Source organism: Lontra canadensis, unplaced genomic scaffold (genome assembly GCF_010015895.1).
Source record: "Lontra canadensis isolate GAN:19392208 unplaced genomic scaffold, GSC_riverotter_1.0 scaffold61, whole genome shotgun sequence".
Taxonomy (NCBI): Eukaryota; Metazoa; Chordata; class Mammalia; order Carnivora; family Mustelidae; genus Lontra; species Lontra canadensis.
This window is the reverse complement of record NW_022631055.1, coordinates 1,923,870-1,951,818: the sequence shown is the minus strand read 5'-3', so window position 1 is coordinate 1,951,818 and position 27,949 is coordinate 1,923,870. Positions and strand designations below refer to the sequence as shown.

Sequence of the window (27,949 nt, the reverse complement as noted above, 5' to 3'; positions counted from 1 at the left end):
ATTGAGCAGTGCAGAGAACTGTTCCTTTTTCCTTCTGTAGGCCTGGGAAAGACTGGAAAAAGCAGAACATGAGCGAGAACTGGCTCTGCGGAACGAGCTCATCAGACAGGAGAAACTGGAACAGCTCGCCCGCAGATTCGACCGCAAGGCAGCTATGAGGGAGACCTGGCTGAGCGAAAACCAGCGTCTGGTGTCTCAGGTCCTGCTCTAGACCTCATTCGGGGACCCGCTCCCGGGTCATCTAGAAACATAGACCATCCTTGAGGGCCATAGGACAGCTGCTTATCAACACCCGCTGTTCTGAAGTAACTCGAGTCCTCTTGCTCACTTCCCATGAAGAGGATGTTTATCATTTCTGATGTACTTGGTCTTCTGTTTGTCTGACTTTTCATAAATTTGGAAGCAGCTCAAGCAGAGTTTGTTTAGAGCCAGTGAGTGAGTGTGAACTGCTCACATTTATGTAATTTTAGACGTTTCTCTTACCTTTCATCTTTGACCATCTGATCCTCCAAGGCAGTTGGACTGGTCACGAAAGAAGTAAAAAGTGACTTTCCCTTCTCCTTGTGTTCATATAAACTGTTACCTGCTCCAGTCACACAAGTATAAGGTGCTGGATAGAAGCTTGCACCCCTCTATAAGACGAGTACTTGCTGATTTGCCTTGGGGAGGGCATCTGAGCTCTAGCGAGGAGTTTTAAGTGTCCTACAGAAGGCAGAGACCAGCAGCTGGTGGGGCTCAAGTCAGGGTGGCTTTAGGACCACCATAGATTGTGTTGAGATTCAAACTCAAGTCTCTTTGTTCCAGTTGGATGGCTTTTTTATTTTGTGTGTGTGTGTGTGTTTTTCCCCCCATTTCTCTGTAGGACAACTTTGGTTTTGACCTTCCTGCAGTTGAGGCCGCCACGAAAAAGCATGAGGCCATTGAGACAGACATTGCCGCATACGAGGAGCGTGTGCAGGCTGTGGTCGCCGTGGCCAGGGAGCTCGAGGCGGAGAACTACCATGACATCAAGCGCATCACAGCAAGGAAAGACAATGTCATCCGGCTCTGGGAGTACCTACTGGAATTGCTCAAGGCCCGGAGACAGCGTCTCGAGATGAACCTGGGGTTGCAAAAGATATTCCAGGAAATGCTCTACATTATGGACTGGATGGACGAAATGAAGGTAGAACTTGAGTGATAGGAGGCCAGAGCTGATCCAGTGGGACCTCTCTTTCCTCCTCCCTCACCCCCCGCTGACTGCACAGCATCCAGGGTGCCCTAACTGCCCACTCTGTAAAGTCGAAGGGGGCCATATTACCTGTGGGAAGATTGTTAGATCAGGAGTTAAATGAGATACAAGGTGTAAAAAAGTTGTATTGAAAACCAGTTCCACAGCTAGAGATCTGCCACAGTGATTTAAATTTAATTTAGATCTGTTCTACCATAGGGAATCAATCAAATTAAGATTTTCTGTGTTTTTAGCTCTTGAGGATTGAACCAGCTTTCCATGTCATTGATCTGTGTGTGAGTGGCTCGTAGCGGGGGAACCCAGGAAGCTTAATGTGGGCAGATGGGAGGAGAGGGGTAGGCAGTGTGGGTGGAGTGTGCATCGGGAACCAGGGAACCCGTGTTCACATTGTCGTTGCTGGATCCGTGCAGTCTCCTTGAGCCTCCTTTCTTCGTTTTTAATCTGGGCTCGCTCTAACCACCTCCCTCATTTGGTTACAGCGAGGGTGAAGTGTGGTAATAGGTGTACGCATAGGATGGGACTGGCTGGAAATGGCTGCCAATGCCAATTTGTGCTTCCCCTTCCTTAATTAAGAGCCCTGAGCATAGACTTCCAAGCTTTCCTTCTGCCCAGGAAGAGACCTGCCATTGTGCCAGATCCCTGTGCCCGTTTGTGTTCTCTGCTGCAGGCGTTAGAATGCTCGTCCATGTCAAGTAGTCCCCCAGCTGGAAGGCGTTTAGCTCCGAAGCTGGAACAGAACAGGGCAGTTTGCAGACAGTGCAGTGAAGCCCCCTTTATCTCAGTGTGCCGCCTTCCCAAGCTTGACCTTCTGTGAGGGATTTCTTCCTGGGATATAAGCCCTCGTCTTTTGCTTAACCTCTTGAGCCATTCCTGGCAGAGGGATGGGGTCACCTCGTCCCATCAGTTTGCCCTCTTACTGTCCCAGTTCTATGATGTTCTCAAGTATGGTCTGTGTTGACCTTTGAAAGTAGAAATGTTCATAAAATCTAGCAGCGAGGCGCTTTTCATTTTAGAAATCATGTTTTACATTAAAGTTCAGATTCTGGGCCAGAGACTTCCCTCAGAAGTAGGAGTGAAGTACACATTCCATCTGGAGAGGAAGTCAGATGAGGCCCTCAAATTGGGTTGATGGAAGGAAGAAAAGAAAGTGTTAGTGTACTCCCTCCTAAGCAGAAAGCCACCTGACACTGTTTTTACTTGGTTAGAGATGTGGTTTATAAGCTTTCAACTAGATTCTTCTCCCACTGACAAGGTATTACCGAGGCACACCAGTAAGCGTTTACCTGAGGAAAACATCTACAGAGGGGGTCAGCAACTTCTGGGAGATTTCTTTTAACTTTGAAATAACTACAGCGTTTCTCTCTTCTCTTCTGAAATATCGTTGCTGTGGCGGTTTCTTCTTCCGGCCCCAGTTTACACGTCCTGCTGGTTCCCCATTCGTTTTTTTTCTATTCTGTTCTTAGTGTATTTTTGACCTGCTTATTCCAGGGTAGATGATCTTCAGTTTATTGTGTCTCTCCTGAGGCAGGCTTTCAGGTTTGTTTTTGGTTTTGTTCTGATTTGCTTGTCGTTCTGCTCCCCTAGAGGTGCAGGGAGGGTGGCTGGCTGCAGAGGGTGCGGCGTGGTTGCTGGCTCTCAGCTTGTCCACAGAGTACGAGACACTGAAGTCAAGGTTGTCTGCACAGATGGGCCCTCTGTTTCCTCTGGTGCACAGGTGCTATTACTGTCTCAAGACTATGGCAAACACTTGCTTGGCGTGGAAGACCTGTTACAGAAGCACGCCCTGGTTGAAGCAGACATTGGCATCCAGGCAGAGCGGGTGAGAGGTGTCAATGCTTCTGCCCAGAAGTTTGCAACAGACGGGGAAGGTAAGGATGGACTGTGGCAAGCCTTACTTCCCCACCACCGTAGCCATCTCTGTAGAAGTAGCTAAGTTGTCTGTGCCATTGGGGTTTTTGACATTGCTCTGCCATTGTAGGTTCCCAGTGGGTTTGTCGTGGGTACACGAGATGCAGGAGGGTAGCCTTCTGGATAGTTAACTCCGTCAGCGTTTCTGAAGTGGACATGTATTTCCATTAAATACTCCATTCCTGCTTGGTTTTGAGTGGCGGTATTCAGCAGTCAAACTTTGCCTAGACAACACTCGATGCACACCAGCACCCTGGTGTGGCTGCTCAAACATCTCATGGCGTTCCCTTCTGGTTGTACATGTCTTTGTTTAAAGGATCTTTGGAAGGATTTTGTTGTATTTTTTATATTTGAGAAACAGTTAAATGCAGCTGACCCTTTTCTTACGATTTATGTGCTTTTTTTTTTGGTTCATGAATGATCCCTTTGCCCTTGGGTCAAAAAATAACACTTACCATGGCCACCTACCTCCAGGCAAGGCCCTGGGAGGTTCTCCATTGCCTTATCATGTGGCTCTGCACTGAGAGTGGAGCTGGTAATCTAGTGGTGAGAAAATGGGCATAACTCACTACTTGCAAACGGGCAGGGGCCTGTGCTTTAACTATCCGACTTCCACATTCCTTCCGTGCATTAAATAGGTTACAAGCCCTGCGACCCTCAGGTGATCCGCGACCGCGTGGCCCACATGGAATTCTGTTACCAAGAACTCTGCCAGCTGGCAGCTGAGCGCCGTGCCCGTCTGGAAGAGTCCCGCCGCCTCTGGAAGTTCTTCTGGGAGATGGCGGAAGAGGAGGGCTGGATACGGGAGAAGGAGAAGATCCTGTCCTCCGACGATTACGGGAAGGACCTGACCAGTGTCATGCGGCTGCTCAGCAAGCACCGGGCGTTCGAGGATGAGATGAGTGGCCGCAGTGGCCACTTCGAGCAAGCCATCAAAGAAGGTGAAGACATGATCGCGGAGGAGCACTTCGGGTCAGAGAAGATCCGAGAGAGGATCCAGTACATCCGGGAGCAGTGGGCCAACCTGGAGCAGCTCTCGGCCATTCGCAAGAAGCGCCTGGAGGAGGCCTCGCTCCTGCACCAGTTCCAGGCGGATGCCGACGACATCGACGCTTGGATGCTGGACATCCTCAAGATTGTCTCCAGCAACGATGTGGGCCACGACGAGTACTCCACACAGTCTCTGGTCAAGAAGCACAAGGACGTGGCGGAGGAGATCGCCAACTATAGGCCCACCATCGACACGCTGCACGAGCAGGCCGGTGCCCTGCCCCAGGAGCACGCCGAGTCTCCGGACGTGAGGGGCAGGCTCTCAGGCATTGAGGAGCGGTACAAGGAGGTGGCCGAGCTGACACGGTTGAGGAAGCAGGCGCTGCAGGACACCTTGGCCTTGTACAAGATGTTCAGTGAGGCTGACGCCTGTGAGCTCTGGATCGACGAGAAGGAGCAGTGGCTCAACAACATGCAGATCCCAGAGAAGCTGGAGGACCTGGAGGTCATCCAGCACAGGTGAGTGGGAGCGCTGTCCTTACTACACGGCCACCAGCGTCCCCTCGTTACCACCCAGGACCCAGCAGCTGAGTACCCTGTTGAATTGCTTTCCAGATTCGAGAGCCTTGAACCAGAAATGAACAACCAGGCTTCCCGGGTCGCCGTGGTGAACCAGATTGCACGGCAGCTCATGCACAGTGGCCACCCAAGTGAGAAGGAAATCAAAGCCCAGCAGGACAAACTCAACACGAGGTGAGCGTGCAGTCTGCGCCAGGCTGGCTCCCTGTGTGCTGGACCAGGGAGGGCGAGGTCACTGGCGAGCCTTGCTGTCAGGAATTTCCCAGACGGGGTCACTGATAAGATGGCTCTGATGTCACAGCATTGGCATCTGCCTTTCAACACACCCTGGTTTTGCAAGAAGTGTCCTTTAGGGTGATGTCATTCAAGGCAGTCTGGCACCTACCTGTCCCCACATCAGAAGTTAAGGTTTTAGTGTGAGACCTGTGCCCAGCGTGGAGGACCAGGGCATCATGGTGACACTGCTATTGTCTCTTCTGAGATGATTTCTGGAACAGAATTTTAGCATATTTTAGAGGTACTTAGCGAGTAGAAGTCCTAGTTATCAAGTTAGACCTTTGTCCTGATGTTATCTTTCTGTTGAATAAACACATTTGAATAGGTTGTGGTAGCCTTGGTTCTGAAGGGGACTGTCAGGCATGTTTGGGTTTGGGAAATGTTCATTAGGAGCAGTTCAGAAATAAGTAAAAAGCGTGTAAGCAGAAATGGAGTTACGGAAAGTAACTGACTGTGGGGTACAGATGTGCTGTCCACCCAGGAACTCCTTGAACAAGTGCCTCTTCGTGTCAGGCTTTTTCCAGATTCTGTCACATCTTTGAGTTGTTTCGATAATTTGGTGTACATGTACTGGGTGAGATGATTTTCCAAAAAGCATTTGTTCTCCTAGCATAGGGGGAGAGAAAAAATGGTAGCTTTGACCTTGACTGTTAATGTCACCATGGAGCCATGAGCAGTCAGCCTGTCCCTGACGCGGTTCTCTCTGTGCCCTTGTGCCCACAGGTGGAGTCAGTTCCGAGAGCTGGTGGACAGGAAGAAGGACGCTCTTCTCTCTGCCCTGAGCATACAGAACTACCACCTTGAGTGCAATGAAACCAAATCCTGGATTCGAGAGAAGACCAAGGTCATCGAGTCCACCCAGGACCTGGGCAACGACCTGGCCGGCGTCATGGCCCTGCAGCGCAAGTTGACCGGCATGGAGCGGGACCTGGTGGCCATCGAGGCGAAGCTGAGCGACCTGCAGAAAGAGGCCGAGAAACTCGAGTCCGAGCACCCCGACCAGGCTCAGGCCATCCTGTCTCGGCTGGCCGAGATCAGCGACGTGTGGGAGGAGATGAAGACCACCCTGAAAAACCGCGAGGCCTCCCTGGGAGAGGCCAGCAAGCTGCAGCAGTTTCTGCGGGACCTGGACGACTTCCAGTCCTGGCTCTCCCGGACCCAGACGGCCATCGCCTCTGAGGACATGCCCAACACCCTGACCGAGGCAGAGAAGCTCCTCACACAGCATGAGAACATCAAAAACGAGATTGACAACTACGAGGAGGACTACCAGAAGATGAGGGACATGGGCGAGATGGTCACCCAGGGACAGACCGACGCCCAGTACATGTTTCTGCGGCAGCGGCTGCAGGCCCTGGACACTGGGTGGAATGAGCTCCACAAAATGTGGGAGAACAGGCAGAGTCTCCTCTCCCAGTCACATGCCTACCAGCAGTTTCTTAGGGACACGAAGCAGGCCGAGGCCTTCCTTAACAACCAGGTACTGCTCCTCAAGTGCCCTTGCTTCCTTCCCGCTAAGCGGGTCCTGCGTGCCCTTTGAAACTTTCTAGCCAGGCTGCTGGTCCAGAGCAATCCTGTGTGAAAACAGGGTAATTGAGCTGCTTTACACCCCAGACTTCCAAGCATTGAAACCCGTCCCGGAGTAGGGATGGGAGCTGAAGGTTCCTGCGGGAGTGTCTTGCCCTGCACAGTAGCATTCTGTTTCAGCCGCTCTCGAGGCTCTCTTGTGTTCATAGCACGTCCTCATAGTATTGCATTCGATTGGCAATATTCTGTAAGGCAGTAATCCAGTTTGATGAATCGACAAGTGCAGTGAGGGTTTTTTTTTGTTTGTTATTTGTTTGTGTTTTCTTTTTTCTTTTTTTTTTTTTTTTTTTTGATGGGGGAACTAAGTGGCTCTTTCTAGTTCTCGAAGAGTCAGGACTTCTCCCAATGACACAAGGCAAAAACTAGAGAAAGAAAATGGCTGAAGATGGTGGCCAATAATCAGGGTTGTTCATTTCTTTTCAAGAGAGAGTTTGAAGAGTATGTTGCCACGGGGGGTGGGCACATGAGGAGACCCTGGTGGCTGATGCATAAAGCACTGCTTGGTTTCCTCACGTACTTTGGGAAAAAATTTAGCCATTGAACCACTGAAGGAAATTTCATTCCTTATGGGGTCTCACTAGTTTTTTTTTTTTTTTCCTCTGAACCTTTTGTTTTCTCTGATTCAGTAGATTAAGTATAGTGGAGCAAGTGTTATAAAGTATGTGTTGCATGGAAACTTAGGACTAGGAAAGAGTGCTTTTGTTATTCTGAAAATGAGTAGTATTTCATGGTGTTTCATCCTGCTGTGATTTTGGTTCTCTCTCTTGGAAAAAGGAGTATGTTTTGGCCCACACTGAAATGCCCACCACCTTGGAAGGAGCTGAAGCAGCTATTAAAAAACAAGAGGACTTCATGACCACCATGGACGCCAACGAGGAGAAGATCAATGCTGTTGTGGAGACGGGCCGGAGGCTGGTGAGCGATGGGAACATCAACTCAGATCGCATTCAGGAGAAGGTGGACTCCATCGATGACAGGTATGGCACCCGGGGGCTCCTGAGGGAGTCTGGCACCCTGAGACTCCCAAGCCTCTGAAGATGTAGTCCCAAGTCGTTGGGACTGTGGGTATAACTTTCCCAGTGGGCAGGGTCTGGACAGGTGGTAAAATTTAAATCACTTGGCAACACATGGTTGCCTAGAAATGTGGTTGTCATGGTCAGGCATGTAGAGGTGTCCACCAAAGAAAAGAAACCCTGAGAAGCCAAGCCAATACCTAATCAAAGCTTTGTAAGAGCCGTGATGCCAGTTAGCGATCGGGTATAAGCTGTGCCCTGTGAGAGTTGATGTGTATGTAGCCTGTCACACGATGGGCCCCGGGAGCCATGCTCGCTAGCTGAGCCCACATTTACCTTCATGCGAACTAGACTTCTCTGGAGTCTTCCAGGAGTGAGTAGGGAGGGACACCAAGGTTTGCTTGTCCTAAGTACATAACGGAGCCACAAAGGAATATTATCGGGCCCTTCTCAGAAAATTGGCTTGGATAATGCCCTAATAGGATTTTTTTATGGTGAGGGAGAAACCCCTTTCCTCTTCTGCCAAGGCATCTCCAAGATTTGATACTCTTATTTTTGTTTACTCATTTATTTGCAATTAGGATTTTTCTCCCCGACTGAAGGCCATTGTATTCTGTTTGTAACTAAAATGGGAGGTCAGGGCAGATCAAGGTTTGGATGCACCAGGAGAGGCGGGTCTGATCTGACCAGTTGCATCCGGTTTAGCCTATCTGGGTCTGTCTCTGGCCTCTGTTCCCGGCCCCTCTCCCCCCCCCCCCCCCCCCGATCTTCTGTGGTCCAGTTTGGGCAGGATTTAAGGGCTCATTGTGAAACTGATGTAATTGAGAAACAGGCTTCCATTCTGCCTTTCAAGTGCCGTGGAAAGGAAGAACTTGCTGAGAATGTTTCCTTGCATCTCATACCCAAGAGGGTCTCGTGGGACCCTAGGCCATATGAACTTTTTATGCTATGGAGTGAAAGGGGGAGTTACTCCTCCCTCTGAAGACTGTTTGGCTATAGCACTTCCAAGTCTTGTCTTTTTCACTGATTCAGAACCTCAACCATGTCTTGGAAGGGTGCTCCTATGGAATAGGGCATAACATGTATTATCATTTTGTATCTGTTGCTCTTCAGACAACTGCAAAAGAAGGGAAAAAAACCACTAAACCCTTGAGTGAGTGTAAAAAAACAAAGATTAGGCAGGGTATTGTTAACTTAGAGAAAAAGAATTTCCTTTCTTCTTAATGTTAAATCTCAAGTTATTTTGTAAATACAACAACGTCCTGCTCCTCTGTGGTGGATGCATCCAGCTGGTTTCCTGAGGGCGGACTTGGCAGTTAGGGACACGTGCTTCTAGGCAGGCGTGCAGCCGCCTTGAGCTTTCCTGCGTGTGTTTGTACATCCCCTGGCCCTGCAGCTGTGAGGGGTTTTGGGAAGCAGGTGATATTGTCAAGACTGGAGACTCCCGGATAGGAGAGAGCATTCAGCAGCCCTCAGTTGTGGTTTAACCTTCCTTTTGCCCTTGACTCAGAGTCGGGGCTCCTGGGGTTCCAGAGCCTCCTTAGGATTTCTGTCTTAAGATGAAATGGATCATACTGTCCATAAACAGAAGAAAGGGGTGTGGGGAGGAGGGCTTTGCTTTTCAGGACAACTGCATTTTCCTCAGTTGTGTTCACACTGAATTCTGGTTTCACTTTCATATCCACCAGAGGTCTCACGATCAGAAACTCACCCCAGAAGAATCTTGTCCATTATCAAAATACACAAATATGTGAGTTCTAGGTGCTGTAGGGGCACAAGCTGAGTAAATCTTTGAATCTTCAGGTCTAACCCCCTGTCCAGAAACATTGTGATGCTCTTATAAAGCTGTTTTTATAAAACACAGAATCATTATAATGTGCTTATGTTCTGGAAATCTTGTTGATTACCACTGAGTTTGTTGAAATGAAAAAATACTAGAACAAAGACCCTGGCTCTTGACAGATGGGGGTGGGGTGCGAGTGACCTTTAAAGTGCTCATGCCTGGGTGGAAAGGAGCCTGCTGTCCAAGCCCGCCCCAGGGGGTGCAAATGAGTAAGCTTTCTGGCTCACAGGGAGTTCCAGCCTCCATATAGTCCTGGGAGAGCAAGGAGCCAGGATCCGGCTTTGTAAGGCTAGGCCCTGTCTCACCCGGGGAAAAGGCTTTTTGTATTATCCATCTGTTTCGCTCAGGCACCTGTGGTGCTTTACTTTTTACAAGAACCAGAGCTAGAGCTAGCGTCTGCCTCAGAGGATGAAGGAGCTTCTCAGTCTTACTGTAGGTAGAAGGTGAGAAATGGAAATAAAGCAACAGATTTAACCTTGCCCCAAACAAAGAGCACCCTTAGGACTGTAGGAAACTATAGCCAAGTTTTAGAAGGTCCTTCCCAATAATTAAATCCACGATCCAACTTGAAAGTCCTTCCTCAAACGCCATTGGTTGCTGCTGGTGAACAGTGAAGCCACACTCGCTCTTTTCTGAGTCAGCAACAGGTGTCATGCTGCCACTGTAGCTGTTTTTCATTCCACAGAGCGTACCTCTCAGACGCCATCATCATGACCTCTTAGAGATCTGTGTGATTTGGACACAGGGCCCCAAGTCACCATTCAGGCTTTCCTTTCTTCCTGGTCCCCCTAGAATTGAGAGACTGCCCGGCCAGAAATCTGTTGGGCATGTCTGAGACTTGAATATACATTCAGCTACAGAATCCAGCTCCATTCAGGATTCTGTCTGGTTGTGTTTATGTGTGGTAAGACTTCTTGGACAGTGTTTGAATTATTTTGATTTCCACCATTGCCCTGAGCTTCAAGGGCGCATGTCCTGTTGTGGCTGTCAGTTTCTGATTTCCTCCTCACTTTCGGAGCACTTGGCTGTGGCACCGTAGAAGAGACCTGAGTCTCTTATTCAAGACCTTTGACCAAAGGCAGAACCTCCTGCATTTTTGTGCCTGACTCCAAATTACCTTCCGCCTAAAGATGGGCTTTATCTTCTTATAACCCCCTACAAACAGTGACTGGAATTTGAGGTTTGGGAACTTAAACTTTTTTTGGACATTCCTTCCCCACCCATATTTTTAGACAGTAATTCCTTTAGCCCAAATTCACCAGCAGTATTTAAGTTTTTTTCAAATTTTTGGTATCTGAGAAAGAGTATCAAAGTAAAGAGGCTTTGGCCTTTATTTTTTATTGTTATAAAAGAAATAGAATGTTAAAATGTGGGGGCAGAAGCCTTTCATCTTATCCCTGGCACGTTTTAGTTTCTGCTTTCTGATTTGTGCCTTGGGGTTTTATACCACTGAACATGCATATACTCTTGTCATTTAACATTATTTACGAAATACTTTTCTATTTTTGCATCTTACCTAAGTGATATAAAAGTACTAAGTCCCCTTTTCTTGAAGTTATAAAACCCCTTTCAACTAAAAAAAAAATCAGAAGTCATTTTGCGTATCTGGCATATAGCTGGCGGTATTGTTTCCACTCATATTATTCCAGTTGCCCTGTAGTCACTGGCACCCTGTAGGAGCAAAGAGCATTCCCCTCTGGTTCCCTGGGCAGATGTTCCCGGGTGGATGATGGCTGCTGTGTTGCCATGGTCAGTTGTTTCTCCGGCATTCCCTGAGGGCCTGTGTTGCCCACAGCATCTCTGTGAGGTCGCTCTTGATCCTCTGAGGAAGGTTCTTTTTTTTCTTTTTTCTTTTTTTTTTTTTTTTAATTTTTTTGTATTTTTATTAACATATAACATATTATTAGTCCCAGGGGTACAGGTCTGTGATTCACCAGGTTTATACACTTCACAGCACTCACCATAGCCCATACCCTCCCCATAATCCAACCACCCTCTTTCTAGCCCCCTCCCCACCAGCAACCCTCAGTTTGTATTGTAAGATTAAGTCTCTTATGGTTTGTCTCCCTCCTGATCCCATCTTGTTTCATTTATTCCTTTCCTACTCTTCAAACCCTCCACGTTGCCTCTCAACTTCCGAGGAAGGTTCTTAAAGGTCCGTCAGCAGCCAGTGTTCCCTGAGCTGCTTGTGGCATCAGGGAGAATCGAAGTTGTATTCTTCCTTATCCCTCCATGGGGACCCCACAAGAGAGACCTTGCCTGGGCACATGCAGCGGGAAATTGCTTGGAGACTCAGAATGAAAACCCAACCTTTTCACCTGCCCCAGTTAACAGTCCTCACTTAGGTGGCTGGCTGGCTGGCTGACTTAGGTTCCTTGGGAATATGGGAGAGGCTGCATTGGGGCAGTGCTGCATGGCTCTCAGTGCGGCGTAGTCCCTCCCCGGTGCAGAATAACTGCATCAAGGCCACCCTTCTCACGGCTCTCCCGGCGTTCCCGTAGCTGGTCTTTATTGTCTCTGGGGGAGAACCTATGCCACTGGGTGCAGGAAGGAAGTTTGCTCTGGAGCTCTGGTACCGCAGTGGTGTGTGAGAGAAGCCCTGTGTCCAGCATTTGAGCTGGGGAGCCACCACCCCATTTCCCTTGTCACTCCCCAAGCTTAGCAGCTCCTACCAGTTTTTAGGAATTTTTGCTTAAGGTTTTGTGCTTCCGCTTCATTCAACCTTGATTACCTTTATCCATTAATAGAGAGTGAGATCTAGTAGGTAGCAAATCTCACAGGTCTCAAAATTTTCATTCTTGGTTCATTGTTGTTTGAGGGGAGTTTTTTCCAAGGTGGGAAATACTTAACTAGGAGACATTAATTTAAAGCCAGTTATATGGTTATCTGTATTTTCTTAGCCATAAATTGTTACCCAGTTTCTTGAAAATGAGTTTCACATTCTCCTGCAGTGCTGCCTATGGGGACTTGTGCACAGCAGGTGCTCAGGTTTTCTCCCCTAGCACCAGATTAGGAAGCACTGGATTTATATGGCTTATTGGAGGCCATCCTCTGCCTGTTTTGTGGCTTAGACAAGTGTTTTGGTCTCTCATACTGTGGCTTACTCATTTGGAGGATGCTAAATTCTCTTGCTTTTCATGCCTTTTTGACATAATGCAAACTGTACAGGTAAATTGCTTTTATCCTTTGTAGAAACCCAGGAAAGACACTGAGTTGTAAATCCAGTCTTGGAAGATTCTGTGTTTCCTTTTTTGAAACTTATATTTTATTATTGTTAAAACAGACATCGGAAGAATCGTGAGGCAGCCAGTGAGCTTCTGATGAGATTGAAGGACAACAGGGATCTTCAGAAATTCCTGCAAGATTGTCAGGAGGTATGTCTCCCCTCAGCTCCTCTCCCTTCTTTCCTTCTAAGGAGAACGAGAGCATTTGGCAGAAGAGCCCTTGGGATCATAAAATTACTTGAGGCCCAGAAATTCATTTCTGGCTGAGCCAGTATGGTAGCTTGTCAGCTCTCTAGCCTGCAGGCTACCACTCAGAGTAAATAGACTCTTCTAATCTAGAAGAGTCCGGAATTCTGTCCGTTATGGTGCACCCTAACGATATGTGGCTATTTCATTTTAAATTAATTAAAATTAAATAGAATTCAGAATATAGTGCTTCCATCATACTGGGTGTATTTTAAGTGCTCAATAGCCAACTGTGATTAGCAGCTGCCATATTGGACAATGCAGATCTAGAACATTTCCGTTGTCAAAGACAGTGTGACACCCTAGAATGTTTAATCTAAATGCATTTAATACCATGTTGTAAGTAAGAAGGAAAGACCTAAGAGGAACAGGAACGGACTACCCAGGTAAGAAGCAAAGATTTTAAAAATACAGTCTGAGTTTCTTACTCACTGAAGACCTTGAAATACCCATCTTTCAGGTTCCATGCACACGTGTCTAACATGCCAAGAGCAACAATTCTGATTTCAGACTCCCAAGTTTTAACATGTGGTATTAATCTGATGATTCTCATACTATTTCTTGCTCCCCTGATACGTGCATGAACAAACTTGGAAAACTAAAGTTAGCCAGAAAAATGCAGTCCTTCTGCAAGCTAGTTGGAGAGAAGCATCTGGCTGCCTTCACATATTTGTGACTTCATGAGCGCATCGCATTTTTCTGTCTGCCAGAGAACAACAGCGAGACGTTGTCTCTGGTTTCTTTGGTTAAATCCCCTCGGAGGCAGAAACGGGATGAAGAATATCCAAATGAAGCTGCACGGACCTTGGGGGAGGGGCCTTGGTGGGTGTGGGGACAGGATTAGGTTGTGTGCGAAGAACAGGACTGAAATCACAACATCTTGCCTGCAAACACATGGCTGCATGTTAGAAGAAATGTAGCCCTGACAGAAGTCATGTTAGATCGTGTGTGACAAGTGATCCTTCATGTCCATTCATCTGCTGTCTTACTGTGAATCTTGCAGTATGCCTCAGCAGCTAAAGCTTCAGAAGGAAAGCCCCTGAGCTCTGTAGGTTAGGGTCTGTCAGCTTCCTGTGCCATGCTGATGAATCTAGATCAGTGGGGGATTTGCCTGGAGCCAGACAGGCTGCAGACCGGAGTGCCTCTTCATGTGACACTGAGCATTAATAACCCACTTGGATAGGATGCTCACTTAAAGAGGTATTCAAGGGGCGCCTGGGTGGCTCAATGGGTTAAGCCTCTGCCTTCGGCTCAGGTCATGATCTCAGGGTCCTGGGATCAAGGCCCCACATCGGCCTTTTTGCTCAGCAGGGAGCCTGCTCTCCCCCCGCCGCCCGCCTGTTTCTCTGCCTACTTGTGATCTCTCTCTGTCAAATAAATAAATAATTTTTTTAAAAAGTCTTTAAAAAAAAATATTTGTGTCCCCCAGGCAGGATATAGAGGAGAGTGATGGGCTCTGAAGTTAGCTGTGTAGGGTTGCATATTGTTCCACAGTGAATACCTAGTGACTCTTCAGTCTTGAAGGAGATTCAGGAGCGGTTTGCAGCCTGGGCTTTGCCTTTGACACACTGGATATCCCAGTATAGCCCCTTGATGGTTGCCTTTTGTAGTACCACAGATGACTCATTTTAACCTCAGGCCATCCTGAGGGGAGGACAGAGTCAAGAGGATTCCACACTCGTGCTAAAAAGGCAAGTTGAATCAAGTGAAATTCATGGAACTCAGCATGGTAAAACCTAGGCTAAATTTGGGGAAAAGAATGCCAGAAAATGAGCAGGAGATGGGGAGACTAGAGGAACCCTTGAGAGAAACCCAGTTGTAGTTTTCCTGTTTTTCATTTACATATGTGTGGATTCCTAAGTAGAGATGTGTGGGGAGGGGCCCCTGGGTGGCTCAGTGGGTTAAGCCTCTGTCTTTGGCTGAGGTCATGATCCCAGGGTCCTGGGATCGAGCTCCAGATCAGGCTCTCTCCTTGTCGGGGAGCTTGCTTCCCTTCCTCTCTCTACCTGCCTCTCTGCCTACTTGTGATTTCTATCTGTCGAATAAATAAATAAAATCCTTATTTAAAAAAAAAAATGTATGGGAAAAAGTAAGTGGATTTAAATTGATTAAAAAAAAAGTAAGTGGATTTAAATCCTTCATAGCGGAATCAGAGGAAATAGTTTTACTATGTCATTAGATCTTTGTTACTACTTGTTCCAAATTAGCACCCTTGTTTTTAAGGAGTTCAGTCCCTACCATGCACCAGTGACTTTTGGGCTTGCCTTGAGGACTCGGTCCTGCCATGATTTCCCCTCAAATGTGCAGAAAGGTTTTAGCTGGCCTGGTATGTCTTGGGAATGACATGCAGGTCTCTGTGACTGCTCTGCCAAGTGTTCCTGGTTTAGCCTTTCTTTTCTTGACATTAAAAGTTAGTACAACTATAGGATCTGCTGGGGGGTGCTGTCTCTCCCACATCAGCATGTAGAGCTTCTGTGGAGTGATGGGATGTAGGTCAGGTTTGGAGGTTCCAGACCCTTGGTATGGAAGTGTGAGCAAAGGGGAGGTAATGTGGTAGTCTCTGACTGTGAGCTCTACATCATTCAGCCTCATCAAAATATATATACTTTTTAAGCATGATTTCAGCTCAGGTCATGATTTCAAGGTCATGAGACTGTGTCCCTAGTCGGGCTCCACACTGGGCACAGATTCTGCTTAAGAGTCTCCCTTTCGGGGTGCCTGGGTGGCTCCGTGGGTTAAATCCTCTGCCTTCAGCTCAGGTCATGATCCCAGAGTCCTGGGATTGAGCCCCGTATTGGGCTCTCTTCTCGGCGGGGGGGCCTGCTTCGCTCTCTTTCTGCCTGCCTCTCTGCCTACATGTGATCTCTGTCTGTCAAATAAATAAATAAAATCTTACCAAAAAAAAAGAGTCTCCCTCTCATTCTGCTCCTCCTCCCCCCACCCACTCTTTGTCTAAAAAAAATTAAATTAAGAAGTACCTTATAAGCCAGGATCTCTGAGAGTGGAGTTTGTGTATAGACCAGCTTTGCATTTGAAAATCTACCTGTTAACATTTTGAGAAACTTCAGAGCACCCAGAGGTCAGATTTAGGACCATTGCTGGCTGTGAGTATTATCCAGAGTTGGGAGGGAATCCAAGTTGTTTCCGCAGTCCCTTCCCCTTGGATGCCTTGGCTAGAGCAGACACGGGTTGTGAGATCTGCCTTTGTTGCCACTCCCGGTAACCACTGCCTGGATGGGGACATTTACTGCAGAGGCCCCCCTATTCCCTGTTGTAGATGGGGATAAAAGGCACATCATGGTTTTGGTAGTGGTATTTCAATGTGAATTCCTGAAAAGTGATTTAGAAGTTATTGCTTTTCTGTTTTATTCCCTCACACTATAAGGAAACTGCACTCAGAAACTGAAGGGGTTTTTTAGAAGGCAGTATAACTAGACTTGGGCGGCACAAGGGATAGTGAATTCCATTGCTTTGCTCTGAGCTTGAGTCAGTGATCAAAGCATTTTTCCTATCCTTTTCCAATCTGCACAATATTCTTTTCTGCAGAGAATGAGTATATTCTTAAATGACCTTTGCAAATGCCCACGAATAATAACTGTGGTTCAGACAGCAGACTGCTGATGTAGGGCTGATGAACTAGCAAGTTCCGTCCCTCTATTTCATTGTGCTGTAGCGCAGGGTGCTTTATCTGTAGGACGATGTGTTCAGCAAACAGCAGAATTGTTTATAAGCCTCTGATTTTTATGTAGCTCTTTTTTTTTTTTTTAATCTCTCTGGGTAGGTGGTTATGAATAGCAAAAATATGTGAATGTCCTTTGCACTTTGGATAAATGCCTTCTGTTGTGCTTAATCTGTGTGTCTGTGGAAAACAGGGGAAGCTTTACCATTTGGCTTCCTTTTAACCTCTTTCCCCCTTGGACTGGATGAATGGCCATAGTAATTCAGATTTTTGCTACCCAGATAACTAGAAAAAAAATAATTCTTTTAAAGTAGGAAATTTAGTGTCTGAACTGTTATGTAACTAATCTCTGGTCCTTGCTTACAAAGGACTGTATAAGATTTACTGATTTGTCACCTCAATAAAGAATGACAACAGAGATCTCACTACCTTTTGCTTTACACCCTCACCCCCTTCTGTGTGGTGGGTGAATGTGCTAAGAAAGGTAGGCATGGTGCCTGGGGATTTGCCCATATTCGGAGCCAGAGACGCTCCCGTGACCTGCATCACCCTCCTTGACATCGTTTTCAAAGAATAGACTTTGTTTTGTTTAAACAAATTTATGGGGAAGCCTTTCCTAGCAGCAGCCCCAAGTGTGAGTGAATGGTCTTGAAAATGTTGGTCTTGTGAGGGAAGGTTCTCTTGTTTCTCTGTGCCATTTCTTTCTTTTTTTTTTTTTTTTAAAGATTTTATTTATTTATTTGACAGAGATCACAAGTAGGTAGAGAGGCAGGCAGAGGAGGGTGAGAAGCAGGCTCCCCGCTGAGCAGAGAGCCCGATGTGGGGCTCGATCCCAGGACCCTGAGATCATGACCTGAGCCGAAGACAGAGGCATTAACCCACTGAGCCACCCAGGCGCCCCCTCTGTGCCATTTCTAAACGTTGGAGATTGGACCGTGGAGGGTTTGGGGTGCAAATTTGTTATGGCAGTGACTGGTGTAAAAAGTGGGCTTCTCGTGGTCACACTGGAGAAAGGGACTTGGTCTCTGAAGACCTTTGATTCGGGGCTGATCATGCATTCCTCTGTGTATATTTCTCTTAGGGGAGAAACAAAAAGCTCTTCCCGGGTTAGTACTGTGTACAGGGTAGGAATTAGGACCTGGCATGGCCAACTACAGGCAGTAAGGAGCCGAGTGAATTGGGATGAAAGCCAGCAAGGGAAGTGTGTCCAGGGCCCGGGGCTGGGCTGACTCCCACCCTTGGCCTCATGAGAGAACTCCCTTCTCAGATCTGTCAGCAGCTGGCAGGCTTTGTGAGCCCTTGCAGAGTTTAGAACCAAGGACACATGTTGGGTCTCAAAATCAGGTCCTGGTGAGTGTTCTTGGTCTGAATGGAAGGCTCTTTAGAGAAGTAGAGGCTATAGAAAAAGAGGTGAAGGTGACTCAGATTTTGAAGGAAGCTTAAAGAGGGCATCGTTGTTGCCTTACCCATACAGTGAGCAAGTTATTTATGCTTTGTAGCATTCCCATAGATACGCTGGGAAGGGAAGGGGGAGGGATAACAGAGTGGGGGTTTTGTGTTTGGTCTTTTTTATATATAATAGAAAGACTTAAAGAATAAAAAGATTACCGAACAGAGTAAAAGGCAGTTAATCATGATTAACATGGTATAGCTGGCACAAGTGTTTGGAGGAGAAAGAAGATTGTGACTTGGACTGGTTAAAGCAGAATTTTAAACGCAAGCCCCTGGGGGGAAGGCTGGTTACGTGTGCCAAACACTTTGAAAGCTGGCTCGGAGAGCTTTTGTACTTCTGGAATTAATGTTAGATACATACTTTGGAGCAAGGCTCAGGTACGTTTCCACACAATGGAGATAACCTGTCATGATGGGTCAGAGTTGTAAAGTAAATATTTCGTTGTCTGTTGACATGGAAACGTGCAGTACGCATTGTACAACATAATACCACTCTTCCCAGGCAGAAAAAAGGCTGATGTCTGTGATCACAATCTCTGAAAACATTCTGATTTTTGTTTTTCCTAGCTATCTCTCTGGATCAATGAAAAGATGCTCACCGCCCAGGACATGTCTTATGATGAAGCCAGAAATCTACACAGTAAATGGTTAAAGCATCAAGCATTTATGGCAGAACTTGCATCCAACAAAGAATGGCTTGACAAAATTGAGAAGGTGAGAAATTAATGTGTTTGATGAGGCCCCTGTTTCTGTGGTATGGCCATAGCATGAAAGTGACCCTGGTGGAAGTGAGCTCCTCTATATAGCACAGTCTCTTGCATTTTGAGTCCTGTCTGATCCCATGCAGGAGTGTTAACATAGTGAGGAGCAGTCCCTCTCCCACTTAAGGATTCCTGACTTTGACCAGGGAGAAGAGAGAAAAGCTGAAACCCAACCAGGTATGGTACGAAAGGCTTGATTTGTCTTTTAGTGAGTACTGGTGGTTCGGTTTCTGTTTTCTCACCTCCTGTGGGGGATGGGCTGTCAGCCGCCTGGACACAGTCCCCACTATCTTGATCCTGTTATGTTTCCTGGACTGTAAGAGACTGATGATTTGCACAGAATTTAGAAATACTACGTTATTTTAAGTTTTCTCAATTTTTTTTTTGGGGGGGGGCAGGCACTATAATAACTTAAAATGTGTTATTTTGGCACAGGGAGATTCTGTGCAGCATAACTGAACATGAAAGTGAAGTTTCTCACCTCCCCTCTTCTCTTTCTCAGACTTTATATTGTTTCAGACTTTTTAAGATTTTATTTATTTGAGAGAGCTCATAAGGATGGGGAGCGACAGAGGGAGAGGGAGGAGACTCCCTGCCGAACAGGGAGCCCAATGCAGGACTCAGTCCCAGGACTCTGGGATCATAACCGGAGCTAAACGCAGCCACTGAGGTGCCCCTTGTTTCAGACTCTTAATGGTTAAAGTAACATGTTAGGGGCTTAGGGGGCCAAGTGGAGAAGATGAAATCTGACGTCATGAGCACTTCCCTGCTGCCCCAGATGAAACTGTTTCATCATGCCATGGTCATTTCTTGCTGGACTCTTGAAAGCCATGTCGTGTACGTAGACCAGGCCCTTGTCCATTTTAGTCAGTGGTAGCCTATGTGGAAAGGCTCTGTATGTTGAATGAATAGGTAGATCCCAGCTTAAATACCTTAAGGTTAATTTTCACAGTGACCTTTGTTCCTAGCAAACAGTATTTATTTATGTTTTCCAGGAAGGAATGCAGCTCATTTCAGAAAAACCCGAGACGGAAGCTGTGGTAAAAGAGAAACTCACTGGTTTACATAACATGTGGGAAGTCCTTGAATCTACCACCCAGACCAAGGCCCAGCGGCTCTTTGATGCAAACAAGGCTGAACTTTTTACCCAGAGCTGTGCAGATCTGGACAAATGGCTGCATGGCCTGGAGAGCCAGATTCAGTCTGATGACTATGGCAAAGACCTGACCAGCGTCAACATCCTGCTTAAAAAGCAACAGGCAAGTGGACAAGGTGGCCACATACTTGGGCCTTTTTCTGGTTTGTTGACATTGTCTTCATTGTCTTAAGTTGCCCACCATGTTCTCAACCACCTGTCTTCTGTGTGGAGGGTGTGTTTGTCCTGACAGCAACATGGGACATTGCTAGAATCAACTGGAAAGACATAATATTAGAAGTATTGGGTGTCTGTTTGTGGGAATACTTTCTTTTATTGTCATCATCTTAGTTGATAGATACCATTAACAGCTGAGTAAATACTCACTTCATTCATTTCTGCAATTTACACGAGGGAAAGTGATCAGGTTGTCATACTTTGCTGCGTAATGTCTAGTAGGTACATGTTAGTTATCTTTGTTGGTCAGGGTACTTTTTAGATAATAAAAGAAATTTATTTACTTGTTTTGGGGACATCATGGTAGAGCATCCTAAAGGCAAATGAATTTACTTCAGATTTCAAGAAAACAGCTTCCACGAAGTTGAGAAAGCAGGGTGGTGGCAGAATTTCCAGTGGCTTCCCTGGCTGGGTTTGCGATGTGTGGTCAAGTCCCAGCCCCACAGTTGTGCTTAGAACCACTCACTGTGGAAGCGTCTTGGCCAAGTGCTGAGGCCCTTTTCTTCAAAGTGATACCCACCGTTTTGCTAAGTGGTATGGTTACTTGACTACATTACTATGCATTAAGGAGTTTTGTTCTCGTGGCTGTTTACTTCCGTACATAAGAAAGGAGTCCGTTTATTCCTAGATACGACCTCCTGTTTCTCAGCCATCAGTACGTGCTGTTGCCAGTGTGATGTTTCCTGAGTGAGGAACCCCCTCCCCAGTTTCACTTTCACTCATTTTCCTCCTGTAAATAAGCAGTTAGCATGTTTTCACCTCATTATCTGGTATTAAAAAAATAATCAGGCTTCTAATTGAAGAAATTGAGAGAAGGTGGGAACATTAACTATTTTCTTTGCCTAAAAGAACTGGAACTTGAAGATGTTACTTTTTTCCTGATGGTAATATGGGTTTCCAACATTGTTATGGCTTCTAAACAAGCAGATGAAGACTGTTCTTCCCCTGTAATTAATTCTGGTTTCTCTTGTTGCTTTTTAAGTTCCTGAATGAACCTGAATATTGTTTCTAGTTTAAAAATCCTAGAAAAGGGGATGCCTGGGTGGCTCATTCAGTGAAGCATCTGAGTCTTGATTTCAGGGTCTGGAGTTCAAGCCCTGTGTTGGGTACCACGCTGAGTGTGGAGCGTACTTAAAAAGAAAAAGTCCGGGAAAGGGATTAATTGGTAGTTTGATAGTTGTTAAGAATCCTTTCTGAGACTCTCCATTATATAAATTTAGACTCAGTCTTCCATTTAGGCCAGTGCCCAAAACATTTTATAGGATACTGGTGTTGCCCATGTCTCTGGTGTGACAAACTTGATGTTTTCTCCCCTCAGATGCTGGAGAACCAAATGGAGGTGCGGAAGAAGGAGATTGAGGAGCTCCAGAGCCAGGCCCAGGCCCTGAGTCAGGAGGGGAAGAGCACTGACGAGGTAGACAGCAAGCGCCTCACTGTGCAGACCAAGTTCATGGAACTGCTGGAGCCCTTGAATGAGAGAAAGCATAACCTGCTGGCCTCCAAAGAGATCCATCAGTTCAACAGGGACGTGGAGGACGAGATTGTAAGTAGACCTTCACCGCACAAGGGGCCTTTCCATAGGCCTTCTCCCTTTCCCTGCCTTCAGCCGTGTGCTCACTTCTTCATTAGACTCACTTTGTGCTGCATTGGTGAGCGGGACTGTCGAAACCCATGCTTTTATGTATTTACACAAAATGCAACTCCATTGTTTTCTTTGATTTTCTAAAGATGTTCTAGGATTTTAATGCCCCTAGAATAGTAGTTTCAAAAATAAATTAAGAGTGAGAACTCACAGTGAGTCCAGCAGTAAGGATGAAGTATGGTCTAAAAGACTAGCCCTCGCCTTGTAATGGGGGAGAAGGTCTGGCTCCTCAGGCAGCCCTTGGCAGTGGGATTGCACACACCTTCTCTCCCGGCTGGCCACCCTGCTGATCCTCTGTTGCACTTTTTTGCATCATACGTTTGTTCTTTTTGAGCAGTCCTGACCACCTCAGTTTACAATTCTTTCCAGTTGTGGGTTGGAGAGAGGATGCCTTTGGCAACTTCCACTGATCACGGCCACAACCTCCAGACTGTGCAGCTATTAATAAAGAAAAACCAGGTAAGCATTTCTGCTTCGGCTAGCTCAGTCTGATGAATAATTGCTCCAGATGACAGGGCAGAGAACGTGAGAGAGCCCTGTTTCCCCCACTCCCACAGACCCTCCAGAAAGAGATCCAGGGACACCAGCCTCGCATCGATGACATCTTTGAGAGGAGCCAAAACATTGTCACCGACAGCAGCAGCCTCAATGCCGAGGCCATCCGGCGAAGGCTCGCTGACCTCAAGGAGCTGTGGGGCCTCCTCATCGAGGAGACCGAGAAGCGCCACAGGCGGCTGGAGGAGGCACACAGGGCCCAGCAGTACTACTTTGACGCAGCCGAGGCGGAGGCCTGGATGAGCGAGCAGGAGCTGTACATGATGTCTGAAGAGAAGGCCAAGGTGAGAGAGGTTTCCAGCCCTGCCCCAGAAAGCCTCAGACTCCCACCCCGAGCTTATTTTCTGTTGGTGGCTGCGTCTTCGTGAAACATTTCATCATTGCCTTCAAGTGTTATGGGGCACACCATGGTGGCTTGAGGTGACTGAAGTCTGTAGCTTTTTCCCCCAACACAGAAGCTTCCTGTCTGAGCTCTCCCTGTATGTCATTAAGACCAGGTTTATCCTTTTTTTTTTTTTTTAAGATTTTATTTATTTATTTGACAGAAAGAGCACAAGTAGGCAAGGGATGGGGGTGGGGGAAGCAGGCTCCCCACCGAAGCAGAGAGCCCAATGTGGGACTCAATCCCAGGACCCTGGGACTACCACTTGAGCCAAAGGCAGCGGCCCAACCCACTGAACCACCCATGCGCCCCCCCTTTTTTGTAATAGATATTTGCCAGAGTCCTTTTGGCTCTCTTTAGTTAATAGAGTTACCTAAACTTCATAAGATGCTTTTGAGACCCTTTAAAAGTCCTTAGGGTTGCAGGATGCTGTCATTTCCATATGTGTTAGGCTGTGAGGAGCCTCAGCCAGCCAGGGCACACTTGATTTCCCAGGCTTTAGCCTGTACCTCAGAGGCATCTCATTCCACACAGTCCTTGTGTTCCTCTTGCTCAGGGCCTCCCACGTTAACCCTCCTGAAAGGCTTCAGTGTTGCACTGCCCATATCACACTTGTGGTTTTGTACTTTCTGACAATCCTTCCACCCATCGTGAAATCAGCTGGTCCTGCTTGATGATGGTGTTGGGTCAGAGGGGACGACTGTGGTTGTGACCTTCCCCCTCTTTGCAGGATGAGCAGAGTGCTGTCTCCATGTTAAAGAAGCACCAGATTCTGGAACAAGCTGTGGAGGACTATGCAGAGACCGTACATCAGCTCTCCAAGACCAGCCGGGCCCTGGTGGCTGACAGCCATCCTGAAAGGTGAGTAATATTCACGATGAGACTGGCCTCTCACTTCCTCCCAGTGTGAGGGTCTGTTCCTCTGACCCATGCAAACGGAAATGGCAGCATCCATCTCGAGTAACTGGTGATGTATATCTTCAGGAAGTGTCTGTCAAATAGACCCAGTAAGCCTATGCTGAACAGGAAGGGTGAACTCTTACATTAGGAAATTGCTCTTGTGGGTTAAATATCTCTTATGAGCCAAGGCCCTCTTGAAAAATGGTGTTAGTGAAAAGTACAGATTGACTTGCACAGAGACAGGTTATCAAAACCTGTCCTTGGGTTGAAAGTCATCCAGTTTCTAGTTAAGTGAGGATTAGTTTTAGGAGGAGTGGTAGGCAAGAATGCATAGACCTATAAAATAGTAGGAGCAAGAGGATAGCAGTTCCTCACATATCAAGTCCATGGAGCACCTTGGGAATAAAGAAGAGGAGGGGGGTGTGTTTGGTACTTCCCCACCTTACACAACGCTCACTTATTAGTTAAGCCTAAGGCAGTTACCTTAGGCTTGCTGTATAACTGCCTTGTATAACTCAGGAAAAGAATCGGCTTTGTGCATCAACCAAAGGCAAGTTGAAGATGCAGTCAGTGGCCGTGTTGGTGTAGGGGTTCCTTCATGTATTCATGATAGGATTCCCGGGAAAGTGAGAAGTCCTTGTCTCTTTGGTTTCCTATTATAAGACAGTCCTGGGGAGAAGTGGAAGGAGGGGTTGCAGCACTCCCAGGACCCGCTTGACAGGAGTGGCGAGAAAGAGCACACACCCCAGAGAAGGTGGAGATGTGTGCCAGACAGGGATAGCATTTGTCCTTTTGACCTCATGGCTCTGGAAAATGGAAGATGACTCCTGGGTTTCGCATTAACTTTTAACGTCAAAGGAAATCCTGACTTCCAGAGCCAGCAGTGCAGAGAATTGGGGTTTCTCCTCCCTCCCTCCGTCATCACAGTCAAGATGGCCTTCAGCCTTAATGATTGTGTTCTGTTTACATGTTGGCTCTAAAATTACTCAAGGTCAAATTCCAGAGTTTTATATTTTAGGCTAAATAGGTGAGCTGGAAGTTTCCTTCAAGAAATTTTATGTAACATGCTCTCTTAGCATTTCCACCTCATTTGTTTTTTCCCTGAAGAAAATGTGGCATTTAAGGTCCTCTTCCTGCCGCCCCTCCCCACCTCTCCCCCTGTTGCAGTGAGCGCATCAGCATGCGGCAGTCCAAGGTGGATAAGCTGTATGCTGGCCTGAAAGACCTCGCCGAGGAGCGGAGGGGCAAGCTGGATGAGAGGCACAGGCTCTTCCAGCTCAACCGGGAGGTGGATGACCTGGAGCAGTGGATCGCCGAGAGAGAGGTGGTCGCAGGGTCGCACGAGCTGGGGCAGGACTACGAGCACGTCACGGCAAGTACTGCGGGCCAGGCTGGGGCGGCCGTGTGGTGTGCACTGCACGGACTGCCGCGTGACTCCTGATCTGTGAGCACATCTCACGCCCTGGACTCACGTGGTCATAGGATTTGGTTTCAGTTCAGCTCTTTCATCACCGGGCAACTTTGACTTAGGTTGTTTAACCTCTCTGTGCCCTTTGCCCCAGTAGTGAAAGGAGACGGAGCCAGGCAGGGCCTTGCTCTGCGACAGAGAGCAAGAAGGAAGCCTGATTGATTTTTTAGAGCTAAAACTGTTAGGTCACACATACCGCTTGTTTCTTTCCAGAGGACGTTCATGCAGTCAAGAAACAAAATGTTCACGGTAGTCTCACTGATTTTTTTTTTTTTTTTTTTTTAAACACTCATCTCCATTTCAGATGTTACAAGAACGATTCCGGGAATTTGCCCGAGACACCGGGAACATTGGGCAGGAACGCGTGGACACGGTCAATCACATGGCCGATGAACTCATCAACTCTGGGCATTCAGATGCTGCCACCATCGCTGAGTGGAAGGATGGACTCAACGAAGCCTGGGCTGACCTCCTGGAGCTCATTGACACGAGAACACAGATTCTCGCCGCCTCCTATGAACTGCACAAGTTTTACCATGACGCCAAGGAGATCTTTGGGCGCATCCAGGACAAACACAAGAAACTCCCCGAGGAGCTAGGGAGAGATCAGAACACAGTGGAGACCTTACAGAGAATGCACACCACATTCGAGCATGACATCCAGGCTCTGGGCACTCAGGTGGGTCAGGGAGCTGACCCGTGGGGCAAGGAGCATCTTCGGGCATCTCTGAGGGTCTCTCTCCGTTCCTCAGCACCTCAAAACATGCCTCCAAGAATTGCCCAAATTACACACACACACACACACACACACACACACACACACACACACAAGAATTGCCCAAATTACACGCACGTGCGTTGTTAAAATGCCCCATTTGGGAGAACTCAGTCCCTAAAATACTGCACGGGCAGATACCATTAAGTGACTATCCCCGTGATTAAAACAAACTAGACGCATTTGCAAACATTTGCAAGTTACAGACCTCCTCAACAAGACTTTGTATTACGTGAGCATATTCATCCAGAATCATTTCCACAATAATACTTTATTATTCTCCATCCACCAGGATCTGAGTTATATGTCCGTGAAGAGGGAGAACAAGAGTCTAATGTTTTAACGTGCCTGGTCTCCCCACCCCCCGTCTGAGATGGCTAACACAAAGACTTTCTTTACAAGATGCTTGACAGAGTGATAACAACACAGCAGTGAGAACCTGGTCTAATCACTCTTTAGTTCATGCCTCAATCTCTGCACAGCTTCTTGTTTAGTCTTATGACTTTTAGATGAAAAATCAATTGTATCTTTTTCTCCTAAATTTCATGGTCCTAGAGAAGACGCCAGTTTTATTAAAGATAACCAGCCCTGGGTACATGAGGAGGTTTGTTCTTGTCTGTTAGGAGCGCGTTGGTGATCTAGGGCAGGAAACAGCAAACTACTTCTGTAGAAGCACAGATGGTCAATACGTTCAGCCTTGTGGGACACGCGGTCCTGTTGCAAATCCTCAGCTCTTCCATTATAGCATAGGCAGCCCTAGACAGTACAAAATGAAGGAGCATGGCTGTGGAACGGTAAATTTTGATTTATAGAGACACACAGCCCAACTTTGACCGTGGGCTGATCCCGATCTGGAGCCATCGGCCTTACCAGTCTTCGGTGCAGTCTGGGGTTTGTTCTCTGGAGGGACTGCCTTTACCACCATTGTCTTCTGTATCCTTAATTGGCCCCTTCTAGAAGCTGATAGATCGCAGCCGGGGCTTCACGCAAATAAAGTGGCTTCAGCTTTTCCACCAAGGAGGTAGAAGATATTGAGGGAATATTTAAGAACAAGTATGTGGAGTAGCTGAGGGTCTACATGAAGCAGAATTTAGTAGGGTGCACCATGTATCCTAAGGATTTCCAGTCTTTCCTTCAGAGCTGGTGGACTCCCCAGCTCTGTGACAACTTACCATTCAGAAGCTTGTCAGCTTTGTATTCAGCGGCTTTCATCACACACAAGGTCCTGGGGTAATGATGCCATCTCACCTGTGCCTGGAGCAAGGCCTCTGGAGAGGGGCAGACCCCAGTTAGAATTGGGACTTGCTGCTCTGTATCTCTGCATATTTAATTTGTCTGAAGTTTCTGTTCCCTAATGCTTTGAGGATCCAAATGTTGTTTGTAAAAAATGTGCTCCCATGAGAGCTCTGTAAGGTTCTGTAACTGCTGTTACATTAAAAAAAAAAAAAAAAAAAAAGCCTGGAGGAAAAAGGACAGAGCTAGAACAGACCTTATCAGCAATAGGTCTTTCCCTGCACCTGTAAAATTACATCATTTTAGAACCTGAAGAAACTAGAGATGATGGAGTTGCTCTCTTATTTTCTTCATTAAACCCCTGCACCTGGTGAGACTGAGGGTACCCCCACCTTCTCTCGAGGGAGGGTAGGAATCTACTCCCTCAAGTCCTGAGAGACTCTGCCTCGCGGTACCTGCTGGACGAGGCCATTTACAGCTCTACGAGTATGCGGGCCCCTCCTGCAAGTGCAGACTCAGCCGAGGTTTCTTGTAACAGAATTAGAGGAGACGGAGGCCCTTGGGGCGGGCTCCCAGAAGCCTGTGGTGTGTCCTTCCCTGGACTTGTGCCAGCCCACTCTCCACTCTGCAAGGGAGCCATAGTGGTCTTCACTGACTTCTCAGAATAGTCGTTCATTTGTGTGGGGAATTTTCACTTTTGCTATCCCTCCTCTACCTTGTGTGTGTGTGTTTGCTTGGGGCTTTTTTGTTTGTTTTTGGGTTTTTTTTTAGAACAAATTAAAAACAAGCAGAGGCACAAGAAAAGGTCTTTCTCTTTGTTGTTTGTTTATTTG

At 47.1% G+C, this 27,949-nt stretch overlaps 1 protein-coding gene across 6 annotated transcripts in view; it reads left to right on the top strand.

The window, feature by feature from the left end:
• The window catches only part of SPTBN1 (spectrin beta, non-erythrocytic 1), a 193,584-nt gene that overhangs the window by 143,095 nt on the left and 22,540 nt on the right, over window positions 1–27,949 (top strand). For all 6 annotated transcript variants that reach the window (XM_032877774.1, XM_032877775.1, XM_032877772.1 and 3 more), the window contains 16 exons: window positions 41–199; window positions 863–1,165; window positions 2,946–3,099; window positions 3,778–4,648; window positions 4,745–4,882; window positions 5,708–6,464; window positions 7,346–7,548; window positions 12,711–12,801; window positions 18,596–18,742; window positions 19,785–20,048; window positions 21,480–21,704; window positions 22,173–22,262; window positions 22,361–22,642; window positions 23,471–23,601; window positions 24,808–25,012; window positions 25,413–25,787. In XM_032877774.1, the coding sequence (XP_032733665.1) occupies window positions 41–199; window positions 863–1,165; window positions 2,946–3,099; window positions 3,778–4,648; window positions 4,745–4,882; window positions 5,708–6,464; window positions 7,346–7,548; window positions 12,711–12,801; window positions 18,596–18,742; window positions 19,785–20,048; window positions 21,480–21,704; window positions 22,173–22,262; window positions 22,361–22,642; window positions 23,471–23,601; window positions 24,808–25,012; window positions 25,413–25,787 (4,395 nt within the window). The remainder of the gene's footprint in view (window positions 1–40; window positions 200–862; window positions 1,166–2,945; window positions 3,100–3,777; window positions 4,649–4,744; window positions 4,883–5,707; window positions 6,465–7,345; window positions 7,549–12,710; window positions 12,802–18,595; window positions 18,743–19,784; window positions 20,049–21,479; window positions 21,705–22,172; window positions 22,263–22,360; window positions 22,643–23,470; window positions 23,602–24,807; window positions 25,013–25,412; window positions 25,788–27,949) is intronic.